This window comes from Macrobrachium rosenbergii, chromosome 39, assembly GCF_040412425.1.
Source record: "Macrobrachium rosenbergii isolate ZJJX-2024 chromosome 39, ASM4041242v1, whole genome shotgun sequence".
NCBI lineage: Eukaryota > Metazoa > Arthropoda > Malacostraca > Decapoda > Palaemonidae > Macrobrachium > Macrobrachium rosenbergii.
The window spans coordinates 2,448,043-2,462,109 of record NC_089779.1 but is presented as its reverse complement, the minus strand read 5'-3'; the positions used below and the strand labels follow the sequence as shown (position 1 = coordinate 2,462,109).

General features: G+C 37.5%; 2 protein-coding genes across 7 annotated transcripts in view; one reads left to right on the top strand and one right to left on the bottom strand.

Moving 5' to 3' along the window:
• The first annotated feature begins 539 nt into the window (after positions 1 to 539).
• Positions 540 to 8,696, top strand: LOC136825639 (piggyBac transposable element-derived protein 4-like). The gene is made up of 5 exons (XM_067082271.1): positions 540 to 960; positions 4,346 to 4,465; positions 5,056 to 6,085; positions 6,262 to 7,173; positions 7,772 to 8,696. The coding sequence occupies exons 3-5, from the start codon at positions 5,529 to 5,531 to the stop codon at positions 7,776 to 7,778; spliced, it is 1,476 nt and encodes a 491-aa protein (XP_066938372.1). The 5' UTR covers positions 540 to 960; positions 4,346 to 4,465; positions 5,056 to 5,528; the 3' UTR covers positions 7,779 to 8,696.
• LOC136825638 (46 kDa FK506-binding nuclear protein-like) overlaps positions 1,353 to 14,067 on the bottom strand; it is a 30,809-nt gene continuing 18,094 nt past the window's right edge. For 4 of the 6 annotated variants that reach the window (XM_067082266.1, XM_067082268.1, XM_067082269.1 and 1 more), the window contains 4 exons: positions 11,244 to 11,286; positions 9,060 to 9,166; positions 8,693 to 8,871; positions 1,353 to 3,524 (listed from right to left, as the gene is read on the bottom strand). In XM_067082266.1, coding sequence (XP_066938367.1) covers positions 3,443 to 3,524; positions 8,693 to 8,871; positions 9,060 to 9,166; positions 11,244 to 11,286 — 411 coding nt within the window. In that variant the 3' untranslated portion in view covers positions 1,353 to 3,442. The remainder of the gene's footprint in view (positions 3,525 to 8,692; positions 8,872 to 9,059; positions 9,167 to 11,243; positions 11,287 to 14,067) is intronic. The other 2 variants (XR_010849385.1, XR_010849386.1) reach the window with 1 other exon arrangement.

Sequence of the window (14,067 nt, the reverse complement as noted above, 5' to 3'; positions counted from 1 at the left end):
TTAATAGCTGACATTTGCAAGTCAGTGATGTTTACAGGTACTTCATAAACTACTTCGTTATGTACTTATATGGCTGTACGTAAATTTTCTTTCTTCTCGTGATGTTATTGTTTTGTTGACATTGTAAATATATCATTGGTTCATATGCTTTTAGTAATCGATTCCAATAATTAAATATGTACCATCTAATATAGCCTATAACATTTCCAGCTGCTTAGGAGTAGACCGGGCAAACCAAATTTAAAAAGTGTACGGAAATAGGCTTTATGGTATCCAGTTAATTCTGTCTAATTGAGTCGAGTAACATTTGAGGAAATACTTTTAGGGCAAGGTTATGGTAATAATTACGAATAAATATTTTAATACATTGTAGTAGTCTTATGGATTTAACTCATTGATTATAATACCTAGCAGTACACTATGGCTACACACTTGTGACCAACTCAGCCTGTTTTATTTTGTGTGTTGCTTATACAGTGATTATATGTAGTTAGCACTGGATATTTTCTAATGAACATTTGTTCCTTTTATCATTACAGGGCTGTGATTTTTCAGTCTTCACAGAAAACGTGCTCCGCAGGAAACTGCTTGATCTGCTTTTCACCTGTGGGTATGGCTCATACCTGTTGGTTCCTAGAACCTCCCTCATCGACTCCTCTGATAGAGATGTCACTAATATCAGACAGGAAGTGAGCAGAGCCACTGAATTGTCTTCTGCTTTACATGAGAGGGATACCTCAGACGAGAATCATCCATTTCCCACGCAGCAATCGGATACTGAAGGGGATCCTAATAGGGTCCCCCCCAACCCTCTCTGAAGTGTCCATATCTTCTAGGGGGTATAGTGATTTATCCAGGACTTCTATCCTGCCGGGCAGTGGTGATACGACTGCCTTGCCGCAACCAGTTCATGAAGGTGCCCCTGATAGGGAAATTTCACTTGTAGTTTTACCAATGCACGTAAGTTTTCACTGTCTGCTTGTAACAAAGAAATGTTTTTATTAAAGCATTCAAAGAAAGTAAAAAGTAATCCTCAAATTTTGAACTATAATATCTGCAAGTTATTTTATCTTTAGAGCTTAATGTATGCTTCAATGACTACAAAATTTTTCAAAGACCCCATCGCACATGATAGCTAGTTTCAAAGGTAGCACTATATGACTTCACATTCTGCACAATTTTACATTTTTCCCAAGTGCAGTATAGTGCAGTGATTTATCCAAGACTTCTATCCTGCCAGGCAGTGGTGATAAGACTACCTTGCCGCAATCAGTTCACGCAGGCGCCCCTGACAGGGAAATTTCACTTGTAGTTTTACAAATGCATATGAGTTTTTACTAGAAAAAGTCAACTTATAACAAAGAAATGTTTTTATTAGAGCATTCAAAGATTTTATAGAAAGTAATCCTCAAATTTTGAACTATAATATATGCAAGTTATTTTATTTTTTGAGCTTAATAATGCATGCTGTAATGAATACAAATTTTTCAAAGACCTCATCGCACACGATAACTAGTTTCAAAGGTAGCATTCATCATATGACATCACATTCTGCACAATTTTACATTTTTTCCCTAGTGCAATACAATAAGTCCCTTTCAAGTCAGAGTAGCAAGATCAAAATAATGTAGTGGTCTAGCTGTTTGGGTAACTTGAAAATTCAAATCTTTTGTAAATAGCTGTAGTTTTGGTTAAATTATCCAATAGGATCATGTTAGTCATTTAATGTTGAGTACAAGCTGATTTGTTTTACAAAAAAAGTGAACCCCAACAGTTAATTTCCATTAATATGAAATGTTCAATCTTACCAGCATTGTGAGAATAATTATAGTTGGAATAGAAAATGGTTAAATCTATTTCTAACTTTGCAAAATTGGTCATTCTATTGTACTGGTATTTATTAATTCAGTTACAGTTCACACCTGCATTCACCATAGTGATTACCACACCTCTCTGTTTTTGAACAACTTCATGTATAAATTAAGGCAGAATCCCACAACAATAAACACTCCCAATCTGTAAATTTAGTAGTGCATTTGTTCAGCAACTGTGTTAAAAATACAGGTTACATACTGAACTCCCTGTAGGGGTTACCAAATACAGTTTCCCTGAAAGAAGTGAACACTGCATCCCTCTGGGTGCTAGCTACGTTCCCTTTTTCTTTTCATATGCCTCCTATGGCCGCTGTCCCACTGTTTCTTAACCATACCTTGCTCAAAATAACATCTTTCATTTAAGAAAATCATACAGGCAAACCCTTTAGGTCTATAAAAACAAATTGTAAGTGTCAACGTAACATGTTTTCCTATGTTCATAAAACAAAGATTTTCATCTATCTATCAGAACTCAAATTTGGTATCTTCTAGAGTTTACTTATGCTTCTCTCCTATAAAAATTACAGACAAAATATCGGAAAACCATGTCTATGCCACAAAAAAAATATCAACGTTCGTTCCATGCAAGATACATTACAATAAAACCTGCCAAATGGGAATTAACACCTTGCACGTGAAGGACATTATATCATACAATCCCTAAATTTTTTGCATTCTCTCTTGATGCTATGACTCTTTAAGGATTGACCAGACTCTCTTCAGTTATTTATAAAATAATAGCTCTTCCCTGAAGAAAATGAAACTGAGTGCTATCATACCACATATGATGCAAGTACTCATGAATAATTGTAAACTGGCAACTTGGCAAAATTATACAGTTTCAAAAATAAGGAAATTACAATTTGGTGGCAAAATTATACAGTTTCAAAAATAAGGAAATTACAATTTGGTAAGAGTTATTAGTAAAAATGTCCTGAGCTACATCATTTGTTTTAAATATAAAACTCTAGATTTTATTTCAGTTCATCTCATATAGCCAGTGTCAACTCAAGTGTGGATCATCTTTCCATAGGAGCTATTGCAGCACATATGGAAAGCATTCAGAAACTAATTTTAAACACTAGGTTTCTCAATTTTTTGAGTTGGATGAAACATTCAAAGTTGTGGCTAAGAATTTATTTAAGGTACAATTGCTTAGAAGGTTAGCCAATGTAAAACAAAACCACCAAAAACATTTAACACCTTTGACATTCACTTCATGGTATAAACAACGATCAAAGTGAACTTCAGTTGACTGGTCACACAAAACTGACAATGCACCATTATAAATGCAAATGGTTCAACTACAAATACAGCTCCAAGAAAATACAAACTTGAAATCGTTAGTCGTACTACTGCTTTGTACTGCATATTTGAAAATATGTATTTCCCTCTGCCTTTTGTTAATAAGAAATACCTGTTGGTAAATATTTGCATAATTACATTCAGTAATTAAATAACAATTTGTCAAAGCAACCTGAATGCAGTTTAAGTTTAAACTAAAACTACTTACAAACTTTTTGTAACAATTTGTACTCATGACAACAAATTTAAAAAGCAATACTTTATCAACCAACAGCTTTCAACTCGACGACAAATTCTAATACTGCATTTGGTGGAATAGCAGGTGGGGCACCTCTGTTACCATATCTGAAAGAGAAAACCTTCATAGTGTAAAATGCCCATAAATATATATTATTCTATTCTTAGCCATCAAACTCCCAATCTAACCCTTTTCCAATTTAATAACTGACAGTTTGAAAAAGCAACAAACAGAACTGTAATAATTTGTATACATTTTTTCCAAAAATAGCTGAAACTAATATAGGCAGTCCCTGGGTTATGGCGGTCTTGGTCTATGCCTTTCCGACTCAAGGGTGCTTAACCCACGATGTCATTAACCCGATTTTATTGGCTGTAAGAGGTTTTACGGTGCTGTACCCGGGTTTACGGCTCTGTAACCCGGTTGTACGGTGCTTACAGCACCGTAAGCACCATATATTCCCATTATTATTATGATCCGGTCTACAGCGTTTTTCGGGTTATGGAGTGCCGTTGGGAACGGAACCCCCGCCATTACCTGGGGACTGCCTATCCAATTTCTTATTTTTCATAATACATGTAGACCTTCACTAATCCAGCACCATTGGGACCTGAGGAGTTGTTGATTTGTGAAATTCCAAGTTGCTGAAAGATAACTTCTAAACAACTACTGCCTCATATTCATTTTAAAATAGTGTACCACATATAATCATGTAGTCTTCAACTATGTGTAATGTTTGACCCAAACCTTTTCTCCTGTAAATCATATTCTATCATATAATTTGTACTCTGTAATCCCTGACTTTCTAAGCAGTCACCAATTAGCCCTGGATAACCTTGGTGCAAATTAGCAGCAAGCTGCACACAAAACACTTTTTTTCAGTTTGCACACCCATATGTCACCTCTGGGTGATTGCTTGTCCCAGCAGGATTTAGTTCTAAGTGATCATCGATGGAGACCAGATGTGTTTTGCTGAAGCTCTGATACGTTCACCCCATTTTCGGCGATTCAAATTCTTTGTGGTGCACGTTGACTACAAGGTTACCTGGTATGTACTGTGAATTTCATTTTCAAAAGTTATGCAAATATGCTTGCAGTTTCTTTAACGTGTGGAATATTTCCAATTAGTTTGTTTCATGTGTGTTTATGACCCCTCTACCCTGTCCAAGTGCCATATTTGGATTCAGTGTTTGATTTTATCTGATTTTTAGGCCTTTTTGTAAAAAAAAAAATTCTCGTTTTCATGTTTTTTGTCCACTTGCAAAATTTCCACAAATATGCTAGCAGTTTCTTTTTCGTGTGGATTATTTGCAATTAATGACTGTTTGATATGTGCCAATGATGCAGCTACCCTGGCCACATAGCAAATTTTTTTAAATTTTAATTTTTTTCTGAGTTTTTGGCATTTTTGTCAAGCAGTTTTTTTTTGTGTTTTCAAGTCTTGTGTGCGCTTGCTAAAAGTTTACTTATTTAGGACCCAGCAGTGGTTTTTTGATGAATTTTCACATGGATTACTTGTAATTAGGTTGATAGACGTCTGTTGATGATCCTACTACTCTGCCCAAGTGCCATATTGGATTCAGTGTTAATATTTTTCTGATTTTTAGGCATTTTTCTGAAACATTTTTTTATTTTCAGGTTTTGTAATGTCCCGTAAGTGGCTGACCCCTGGGGACATTGAATCCCTACTCTTTGAAGACATAGATGATCAGAGTGATATGGAGATAACCCCTGATGCCCTCCAGGAGTTCGACCGCATATGGCCAGACACCTACGACGCCTAGTGGGAGGACGAAGAGGTGGAGGAGGACTTGGAGGATGTTGTGGCGATCAATTTTTACGTCGCTGACTTCAACTCAGAGCCACATTCTCTCTGGTCTACAGTGCCTGATGACCCTTCAGCGTCCACGGCCCCTTCTCCTTCAGCGTTCACGACCCCATCTCCTTCAATACATCCTGCTTTGTCCTCCCTCAGTCCCACCGAGATCTGGAGTCGTAAGAGGAAGAGAGGGCAGCTGAATCCTGAAGAAGGGTCACCCATCTCGGTTTACCCTCATGCCATCTTAGAAGCCAAGGACAAGACAGTGTGGCACTCCAAACGGAATGAAACAATGCCCAGTATCATCAGGACTCAAGTGGAACCGGCAGGCCCTACTCAGATCACCATTGGTGCTAAAACTCCTGCAGAAGTCTTCTCCCTTTTCATGACGGACCAGATGCTGGCTAAGATCTGCGTATTTACGTCTGACAAGATGAGGCAGCTGCGGGAGAATTTCAAGGATGCAGACAAGGCCACCTTCAAGGATATAGGGCTGATGGAACTGAAGGCTTTCATTGGTGTCCTTATAATGAGTGGTGCACATAAGGACAACCATCTGACTGCAGTGGAGATGTGGTCTCACGTTTACGGGTGCCCCTTCTACAGGAGCAACTTCAGCGAATGTCGCTTCGCCTTTATCATCAGGTCTTTTCGGTTTGATGACCCTACCACCAGGACGACACGGCTCAAGACAGATCGCTTTGCGCACGTCAGGGACGTTTGGGACAAAGTCATCCAGAATTGCAAGGCCAACTACAGCCCAGGGCCACACCTCACTGTAGATGAGCAACTCCTTGCCTTCAGGGGCTGTTGCATATTCCGGATGTATCTCCCAAATAAACCTTCAAAGTATGTATCTTCCTACGATATTTTTTGCCTGTGTCTGTTTCTTCATCTGTTCAATTCTTTAAAAAAATAAAGTAAATTAGAAATTTATTTAGTTATAAATTGAAATGTATATAAAAATAATCATTACTTCATGTTTGTATGATAACTGATGTTTCCAATGTTTCTTTTCTTTCCAGATATGGCCTGAAGCTCGTCATGGCGTGTGATGCCGACACGCTCTACACGTGCAATGCCATTCCTTACCTGGGTAAGGGCTCCTGTGACATGAAGAAGGGAGTCACACTGGGGGAACATTTCACCATGGAGCTTGTGGCACCCTTCAAGCGCTCTGGCCATACTGTCACCTGCGACAACTGGTTCACCTCCCTGCCCTTAGCCAGATCCCTCAGTAAGGATGGCATGCACTTGGTTGGCACCATACGTCCTAAGCCCTACCTCCCATCGCAACTTGTGAACCACAAGGTGGAAGTTGGGGAGTCTGTGGCAGTCTTCAACTATAAAGACCAGATTACTCTCCTCAACCAGAGGGTAAGCTCCACGAAGAGGATCATGATCTTGTCGACTCTCCACCACAACCCCAGCATTGTTGAAAAGAAGAAAACACAGCTGCACATGTTCTACAATGCAACAAAGGGAGGTGTCGATGCTTTCGACCAGCTGTGTTTGTTGATGTCATGCAGTCGAAAGACGAGAAGGTGGCCCTTGTGTCTGTTTTACGGCGCCATCAACATTGTTTTCAACAATGCCTACATTATATATGCCCACCGCCCTGAAAATAAGGGCATAGCTAGGAGGCAGTTTGCCATGGACTTGGCAGTGGAGCTCTGTCGACCATATGCTGGAAATCGGCTGCTGTGGGCAAGATACCTTCCAAGGGATGTGGTTTCCCTTATTCGCAGTGTCTTTGACCTCCCTGAAGATGCTGCTGCTGCTGCTGAAGAGGAGCCACGAGCAAAGTCTGAGAAATGGAAGAGGTGCTATCTCTGCCCGTCCAGTGGAACTGCCAGGACCAAGGTCCTCTGCCGCACATGCCACAAGTCAGTCTGCACGAACCACACCAACCAACTCTGTAGCATGTGCTATAAACCGTAAGTTTTATCCCTTTCTTTTTTCTATTTTCTTAATCTGTTATTGCCTGTAACTTAACATCCAAACTAATAATTTAATTTTCTTACGAAACTTTGATGACAATTTTGGCACTCCTGGGTGCCATTAGTAAAGTGCCTTTTTACCATTGTTTTTATTGATTTTTTTGCTTTTCAAATACTTTTCTTTGGTGTTTAGGAAGAATTTCTAGCCAAACTAATGATTGGTAGTCATTTTCTGAAAAGTTTAAGGACAAAATCTTGGTAATATTGGGTGCCACAAGTAAAGTGCCATTTTATATATATATATATTTTTTTTTTGCTTTTCAAATACTTTATAGTGTTTCAGATAAATTTCGAGCTGAACTAATGATTTATAGTCATTTTCTTAGAAAAATTTTATGATGAAATTTTGGCACTTTTGGGTTTAGGATAAACTTCAATCCTTGAAAAAATTGTGTGGCAAGTTTCATTGAAATCTAATTTAGTATTTTTAATAAATTTTTGTTTTCATGTCAAAATTTTTCAGATTTTTTGACCCCCCAAATTTTTTTTTTTTTTTTTTTTTTAATGCATTGCAACTTTTTTTTCTTTCCAACAGATCTTGATGTGTAGGGCCTCAAATTGAAGGCCAAGGACTGCTCTTGAAGACACAACCATCAAAATGTGAATGGTTTTTGTATATTGTACACTGCAGCCCTATCTTTAAGGTTTTTTGAAAAAGTAAAAATATTTTTACATTAATATGTAAGTAAAATATTTTTTTTTTTTGTAGCACATTCCCAGAAGATTATTGAGAGAAGTGTGACAAATGAAGAAGAAAGGAATAATGGAACCATCAAAATCTCTGTGGTCCTTCCCACTTTTCCAAAGAAAGACAAGACTTATTGAGTAGCGTTGACTTCAGAAAGTTAAATAACTGAAAATGACCCATATACAATGCCGTCCATGAGAGACCTTATCATTATCACTGGATCCATGAAATACTTTACCACAATAGATCTGTTACAAGGATTTCTACATGCAATTATAAGATTTGATAATGGTGCTACAACACCAAAATACAGAGGCACCAGTGGGCAATATGAGACGAGGCTTGCACAATAATGCACTACCTTTGTTTCAGAGAAATGTAGGTCATCCTGGGCTGTCAGCTTCACCCACCATTCGCTAAAGGAACCCAGTGGTGTCACATGAACTTCTTTGTGATAACACAAATTTTGAATTTACGACAAAAGTAACAAATAATTCTTACTATACAGTATTATATGGCATCTCAAAGCTCTCTGAGGCTTGGAAGATGGTCAAAAGCTCTCAAAGGTTTAATCCTTGTTAAAGAGAGGGCTTTTAAGATAAAAACCAAAGGCATTTGGCATTTGTTAGAATCACTATCTTTATGGCATAAGCAAGGAAAAATTTTTTTTCCTTTTCCCAATTTACTATTCGATTTCACATGAACTGCTTAACAATCAATAAAAAATTTTTACATTTCAATTAAATAAAAAGTTACCAAAGAACTTACCCTAAGTGTGGGGGGCACACAAACTTCCTTTTTCCACCAACTTTCATTCCATTAATAGCAACATTCCAACCTTTTATAATATCGGATGATCCCAAACGGAATTTAAATGGCTTTCCTGAGTAACACTTGTCAAACATTTTCTTATTACTGGCCAGCCTTCCTTCATAATATACACTCACCTGTATTAAGAAAATAAATACTGGTTTACCTGTGTTGCATATGAAACAATACATAATTCTCATTGCAGCATCAGCAGAGTTTAAGTATTATAATTAATACTGAAATTTATAAACTAGTGCCAATTAAATCAAGTGTAAAGTTCTTAATACTGAACAATATTCAAAATGAAAATCTAATGACAACTCACATTTTTTCCGTGCTTTGCTTCAACTCCAGTACCAACAACTAAATCTGTAGAACTTAATCCTCCCATTTTTAACACCTTTGGAGTCTTCACCGGAGTCTGTGATGCTCCTGCAACAAATAATTTATTAGTTCATAAAATAGTGGGCACGTGGTAATGTATTTCCTATTACTAGTCTGGACTAGTAATCCTTCAATTATCTGGATCACCATTATTTGGAACTCGACAGTATTTGAGTCACACACAGTATCAGGGACCAAGGACCCAAAGTAATTTAATACATATAAATTTCAGAAAATTTGAAAAAACCACTATCCAACGGTTGGCAATGCTGCGCAGCCTCAGGAAAATGTTTGTAAAACTGTTTACACTCAAACGGACATAGAAAGAGTTTTGGGGGGGTGGGGGAGGACTCGAGAAGTTTCCAAGCGGGTGGGTCGGGTGGCTGGGTACCATGGGAGGTGGGGATACAGTGTTGAATGGGTGAAGAGGGCTAGGTAAACATCTAACTTGACACAGCTTGTTTTGTTTCATGTTATTAAATCTTATGACTGTATTTATATTTTGTGCAATTCTCATTTATATATTTACAGTATTTTATCATTTTTTGTTTTTACAACCCAAAAGACAAATGCAATCATGTACATAGAGAGAGAGAGAGAGAGAGATTTATGTAAACACAAGGTGTTGTAATGTAATACTGTATTACAGTACTGTGTTTGTGTATTACAAACTGAACGAATTTCATTTTTGGTACATTGTACAAGACTAGTTTTCAAGCAAGACTGCCAAACTTATGGCTACGTAACAATTCATAACCATATCTTATAATTAACACCTTACCAAAGAACTGACATACACAGTATGGATTATGAAGTAAACAAACAAATCACGAGCCAGCTGTTTTTCAATTTTGAGGGATTTTACTATACAATAAAGTATGTTAGCTTACACTTGTATGTATACCCATTTTACATTTATATACAAAAATAAAAATAATAATTCCAGTAATGCATTCATTTCTTTTACCAACTAAAAAATGATTTTACTTATTCTTTTGCCAGTAGGCTCAGCTGATTTTGAGAACATAAACATTAGTCATTGAAAATGACGACCAATTGGTTATCATCTACGTATAGGATGATGATTTTTACATGATGATAATACAGTGTAAATATTAAATACATCTGTAATAGCCTATTTGACTTATGCAAGTGGATACTGTAAATTTAACACCTAGCCTAGGTCAATAGTTCACACATACACAGTTTGTATCTCGTGTATGTTAATACAATATGGCAATAACTGATAGGAAAGTTGCCGTGTAAAAATACATTAATGGTCATAAAACCATGGTAGGCTCTGGGTGAACACTGATAGGCTACCTAACTACTGAACTGTCATTTACGAGAGAGAGAAAAAGAAGGAGTTACATTTTTCCAAAGTGTATTCATACAGTATATTTTGTTAAAAATATGGGGAGAAAGGTAGATATTTGCCTTTTGCATTAGGCTCTCAGTTTGAAGTGTAATGGGTGTTGTTTATAAGCATATTGAGTGTTTACAGCAGGGGTTCCCAACCTGGGGTACATGTCCCCCCCCCCCCCGGTACATTTGTAGTCTTCAGGGGTTACATTGGATCTGAGAAAATAGCCAGTACTGCGCAATACATGATGTGATCTGCACTGAGATTACACATCGTTGTCTTTTTTTTTCTTTTTTAATTTCCTCATTTTCGTAAGCAAAGGTTTACTCTACACAAACAGATTTTATAATGAAATTATATCACCATATCAACTTCAATGTTTTTCTCTGTCATCCTCCATTTTTAGGGGTACACAGGAATCTATAAACATGCCTAAGGGGTGCAGAAGAACAAAAAGGTTCTTCTGTACCCCTTCTTGTGATACTGACAAGCTTGGGTGAGGAAAGGTATGGAGTTGCCCATGAACACCCCTAGATTTTTCGCAAGCCCTTATCCGGATTCTGCCATTATCCAATGTGCCCTTGGCTTTATTAATCCTGATAACTGAAGGATTACTGTATAATACGAGAATTGCTTACAATTAGAAATTAATTTGATTTGTGATTTGACTAAACTATCTACAGTAATGTCAATAACATGAACCAAAAATGATTCATTCAATAAAGAAAAACAAAATTTTATTGTTTTCTCAGCCACTCTTACCTTTAACATTCTTATTTTCAGCACCTTTCTGCTTCTGGGAAGCCTACAAAAAAGAAAATATATGGAATTTTTCCATTACCAAAAAAGAAAGATTTTTATGAAGTCAAAAAGTTAGTTCATACTACAAGCACTGGAAAATCTTAAACAATAGAAACCTGAACAACTGCTATCCTTGGTAAAAAAATCTTCATTGAGATAAATGTCTTTATGACAACCATTCTGAAGCAAAAATGAGAAATACCTATATATTCAATATAGAATCACATATCAAAATATTGTAATAACATTTCACATAGAACACAAGCCAAAGTAAAAATTAATGTACAGTATAATATAAAAATATGTTGAATAAATAAGAAATAATTCCCTATGGTCTCCTTTAATTACATCCAGCTAAACAAATAACAGGTTTTAATGTATGAAAGCCATGTTTTTAGTAGCCACTGTGAGTTCTCAAAGGAATTATACTCTCATGGTCCCCCAGGGCTCCATAAGACAGACCAAGAAGTCTTAAAGACTTCTCTTATAGTTGGTCTCGGCCAGAACAGTGCTTGTTGGCACACTGATAAGAATACAAGTACCATCCTAGTAATGACCGAGCTTGGTTCTGAACAACCGGTTGTAAGTCAAAATGGATGTAAGTTGAAGCTTAGAAAGTGGCTGACATACTGGGTAGGGCATAATATAAAACCTTTGCTATGTAAAGTACACCCACATAGTACTGTAATGTAATGTACAATCATTATTTCAATCTTTTTACCACAATGTTCTACTGATATAATTAATCATTTACGTAATGTATATTATATACAGGTAGACATAGAGCTACAACGGGGTTAGGTTCTTGCATACAAGTCAGAAGTTGATTTTAACGCAAATCGGTCTACGGTATGATGCTGCTGATAGGGCAGGGTGACTCAAACTGATGCTGCCAAACCCAGCTTTCCAAGCCACCTGTGATAATCAATGCCAAGAGACAACTTACAAAGTCTCCTAATTCATAGCAAAAGGAGGAAAGGTATTACAGTCTAGACCTAACCAGGCAACAGCTTGGTGTCCGCTGCCCAAGCTAGAGGACCTTGCACTGGTGAACAATAAATTAGCAAACAAGACTCCACTTGATCTCAAACAGGTCAATAAAAGGGTATCTCCACAGCCCACTGTCTGCAACAAACCTCTGGATGGTGAGCCCATTCTAGTGCTGTTGACTGATCTCAGCAGCTGAGTACATCCACTAAAACTTTCATAATGAACAATTACCTCCAGTAAGGTAATAACTCAGGATGAGGTTACATGTGCTAATTTGACTAAATGACAAACGTAAAAAGGACAGTGTATTTAGACATAGTAGTGTTCACTCCTCCTCATGCACAAAATTGTTAATATTAGCTCTACAAGCTTAATCTTTCTGAGTACACTCTAACTGCCCTTATATGGCCTAGAAGTGCGTCAAACTCACTGCTTTTAAATAAGGTGAAGTCTGCATTTCAACAACCCTCAGAAGGGCAATGCCTCAAACTAGTTCTTTTTGCTCTAACCCAGGGCAAGAACAAGAGACTAGTATCTTCAATGCAAAAGGGAGCATTCCACAAAACACTAGGAATTCTCTTACACTTTCACAGGTCCTACAGTTACCACGAGAGGGTTTAAGTGCTTCAAGAGGCTTTTACTGAAGACTCTTACAGCTTTGCAGGCAAAAACTAAACATCAAGGCTCCCAAAAGAGAGTTATGGTGTACCAGGTGTCTTGATTACACCAGACCTATTGACTTCCTGGGGTCCAAGTTGTCAGCAATGTCTACTTGAGAGTTACCTAAAGCAGAAGAAACATTGAACTAAAATCTGTAATAGCTGAAACTTACAGCATTTAGTTGCTGGGAAACTAAAGAATTTAATGAAGTTGTCTCAAGAGGTGCAAGTTCAGGAAATACCTAAAATCCAAATCCAGAAGAGAGAAACTAACCATTGCCCCTGAAAACGTTAGTTGTTAAACCTCTTGCAAGCTTGAGAACAGACTTTCAGTCCGCACCCAAAAAGACCTTACGCTAGCAGAAGATGGTTATAGTGTCAACGTGAATGTCTGAAGCATGTGAACACTTAGGAAACTTAAGGATGTAGGCATTTTAGAAGAATTTCCCAAAAGTATGAGTTCTATAGAGATATACAACACAGGAAACACAACGGGAAACCAATCCTCCTACAGCCACCAAGGAACTACTTGAAACATCCTGGAGTCTTTAAATCCTCTAAACTTGAAAAGTATCTCTCTTCCAATCACAAAATAAGATGTAAGGGCTCATAACCAACTAATACTGCTGAAAAATGCCTACCAAACCAGTCTGAAGACCTAAACGTGGAAGTCCATGAATGATAACTGTCTGTTCTGAGCCACTGAAGAGGCCTACAATCGGAGTTCATTACAGTTCTTACATAAACTGACACAGCTGAAAATTCTGTCGGCAGAATCAGATTCCTACTGTTTAGTTGGCCCATTAGCACATTGTTCCTACCCATAACAAACTAAGGAAATGACACAATCTTCCCTCCTTCTGTCCAAAGAAGGGTCTCTCCGCTTAATGGCACCGGTCTCCGGTTAGCGGCACCAATATCCAGTTAACAGTGCCATTAAGCGAGTTATTAGTGCTATTGTCGCCGTTTTTCGGTTAGCAGTGATTTTCAGTTAGCGGCGCTCGGCCGGGGACGGAACCCCCCCTGTTAACCCAGGACGGCCTCTGTGTGTATGTGTGTGTGTGCGTATGTGTCTATATATATATATAATTATTATAATTAGAAAGAAGACACTAATAGCCAACCCTTTAGAATGT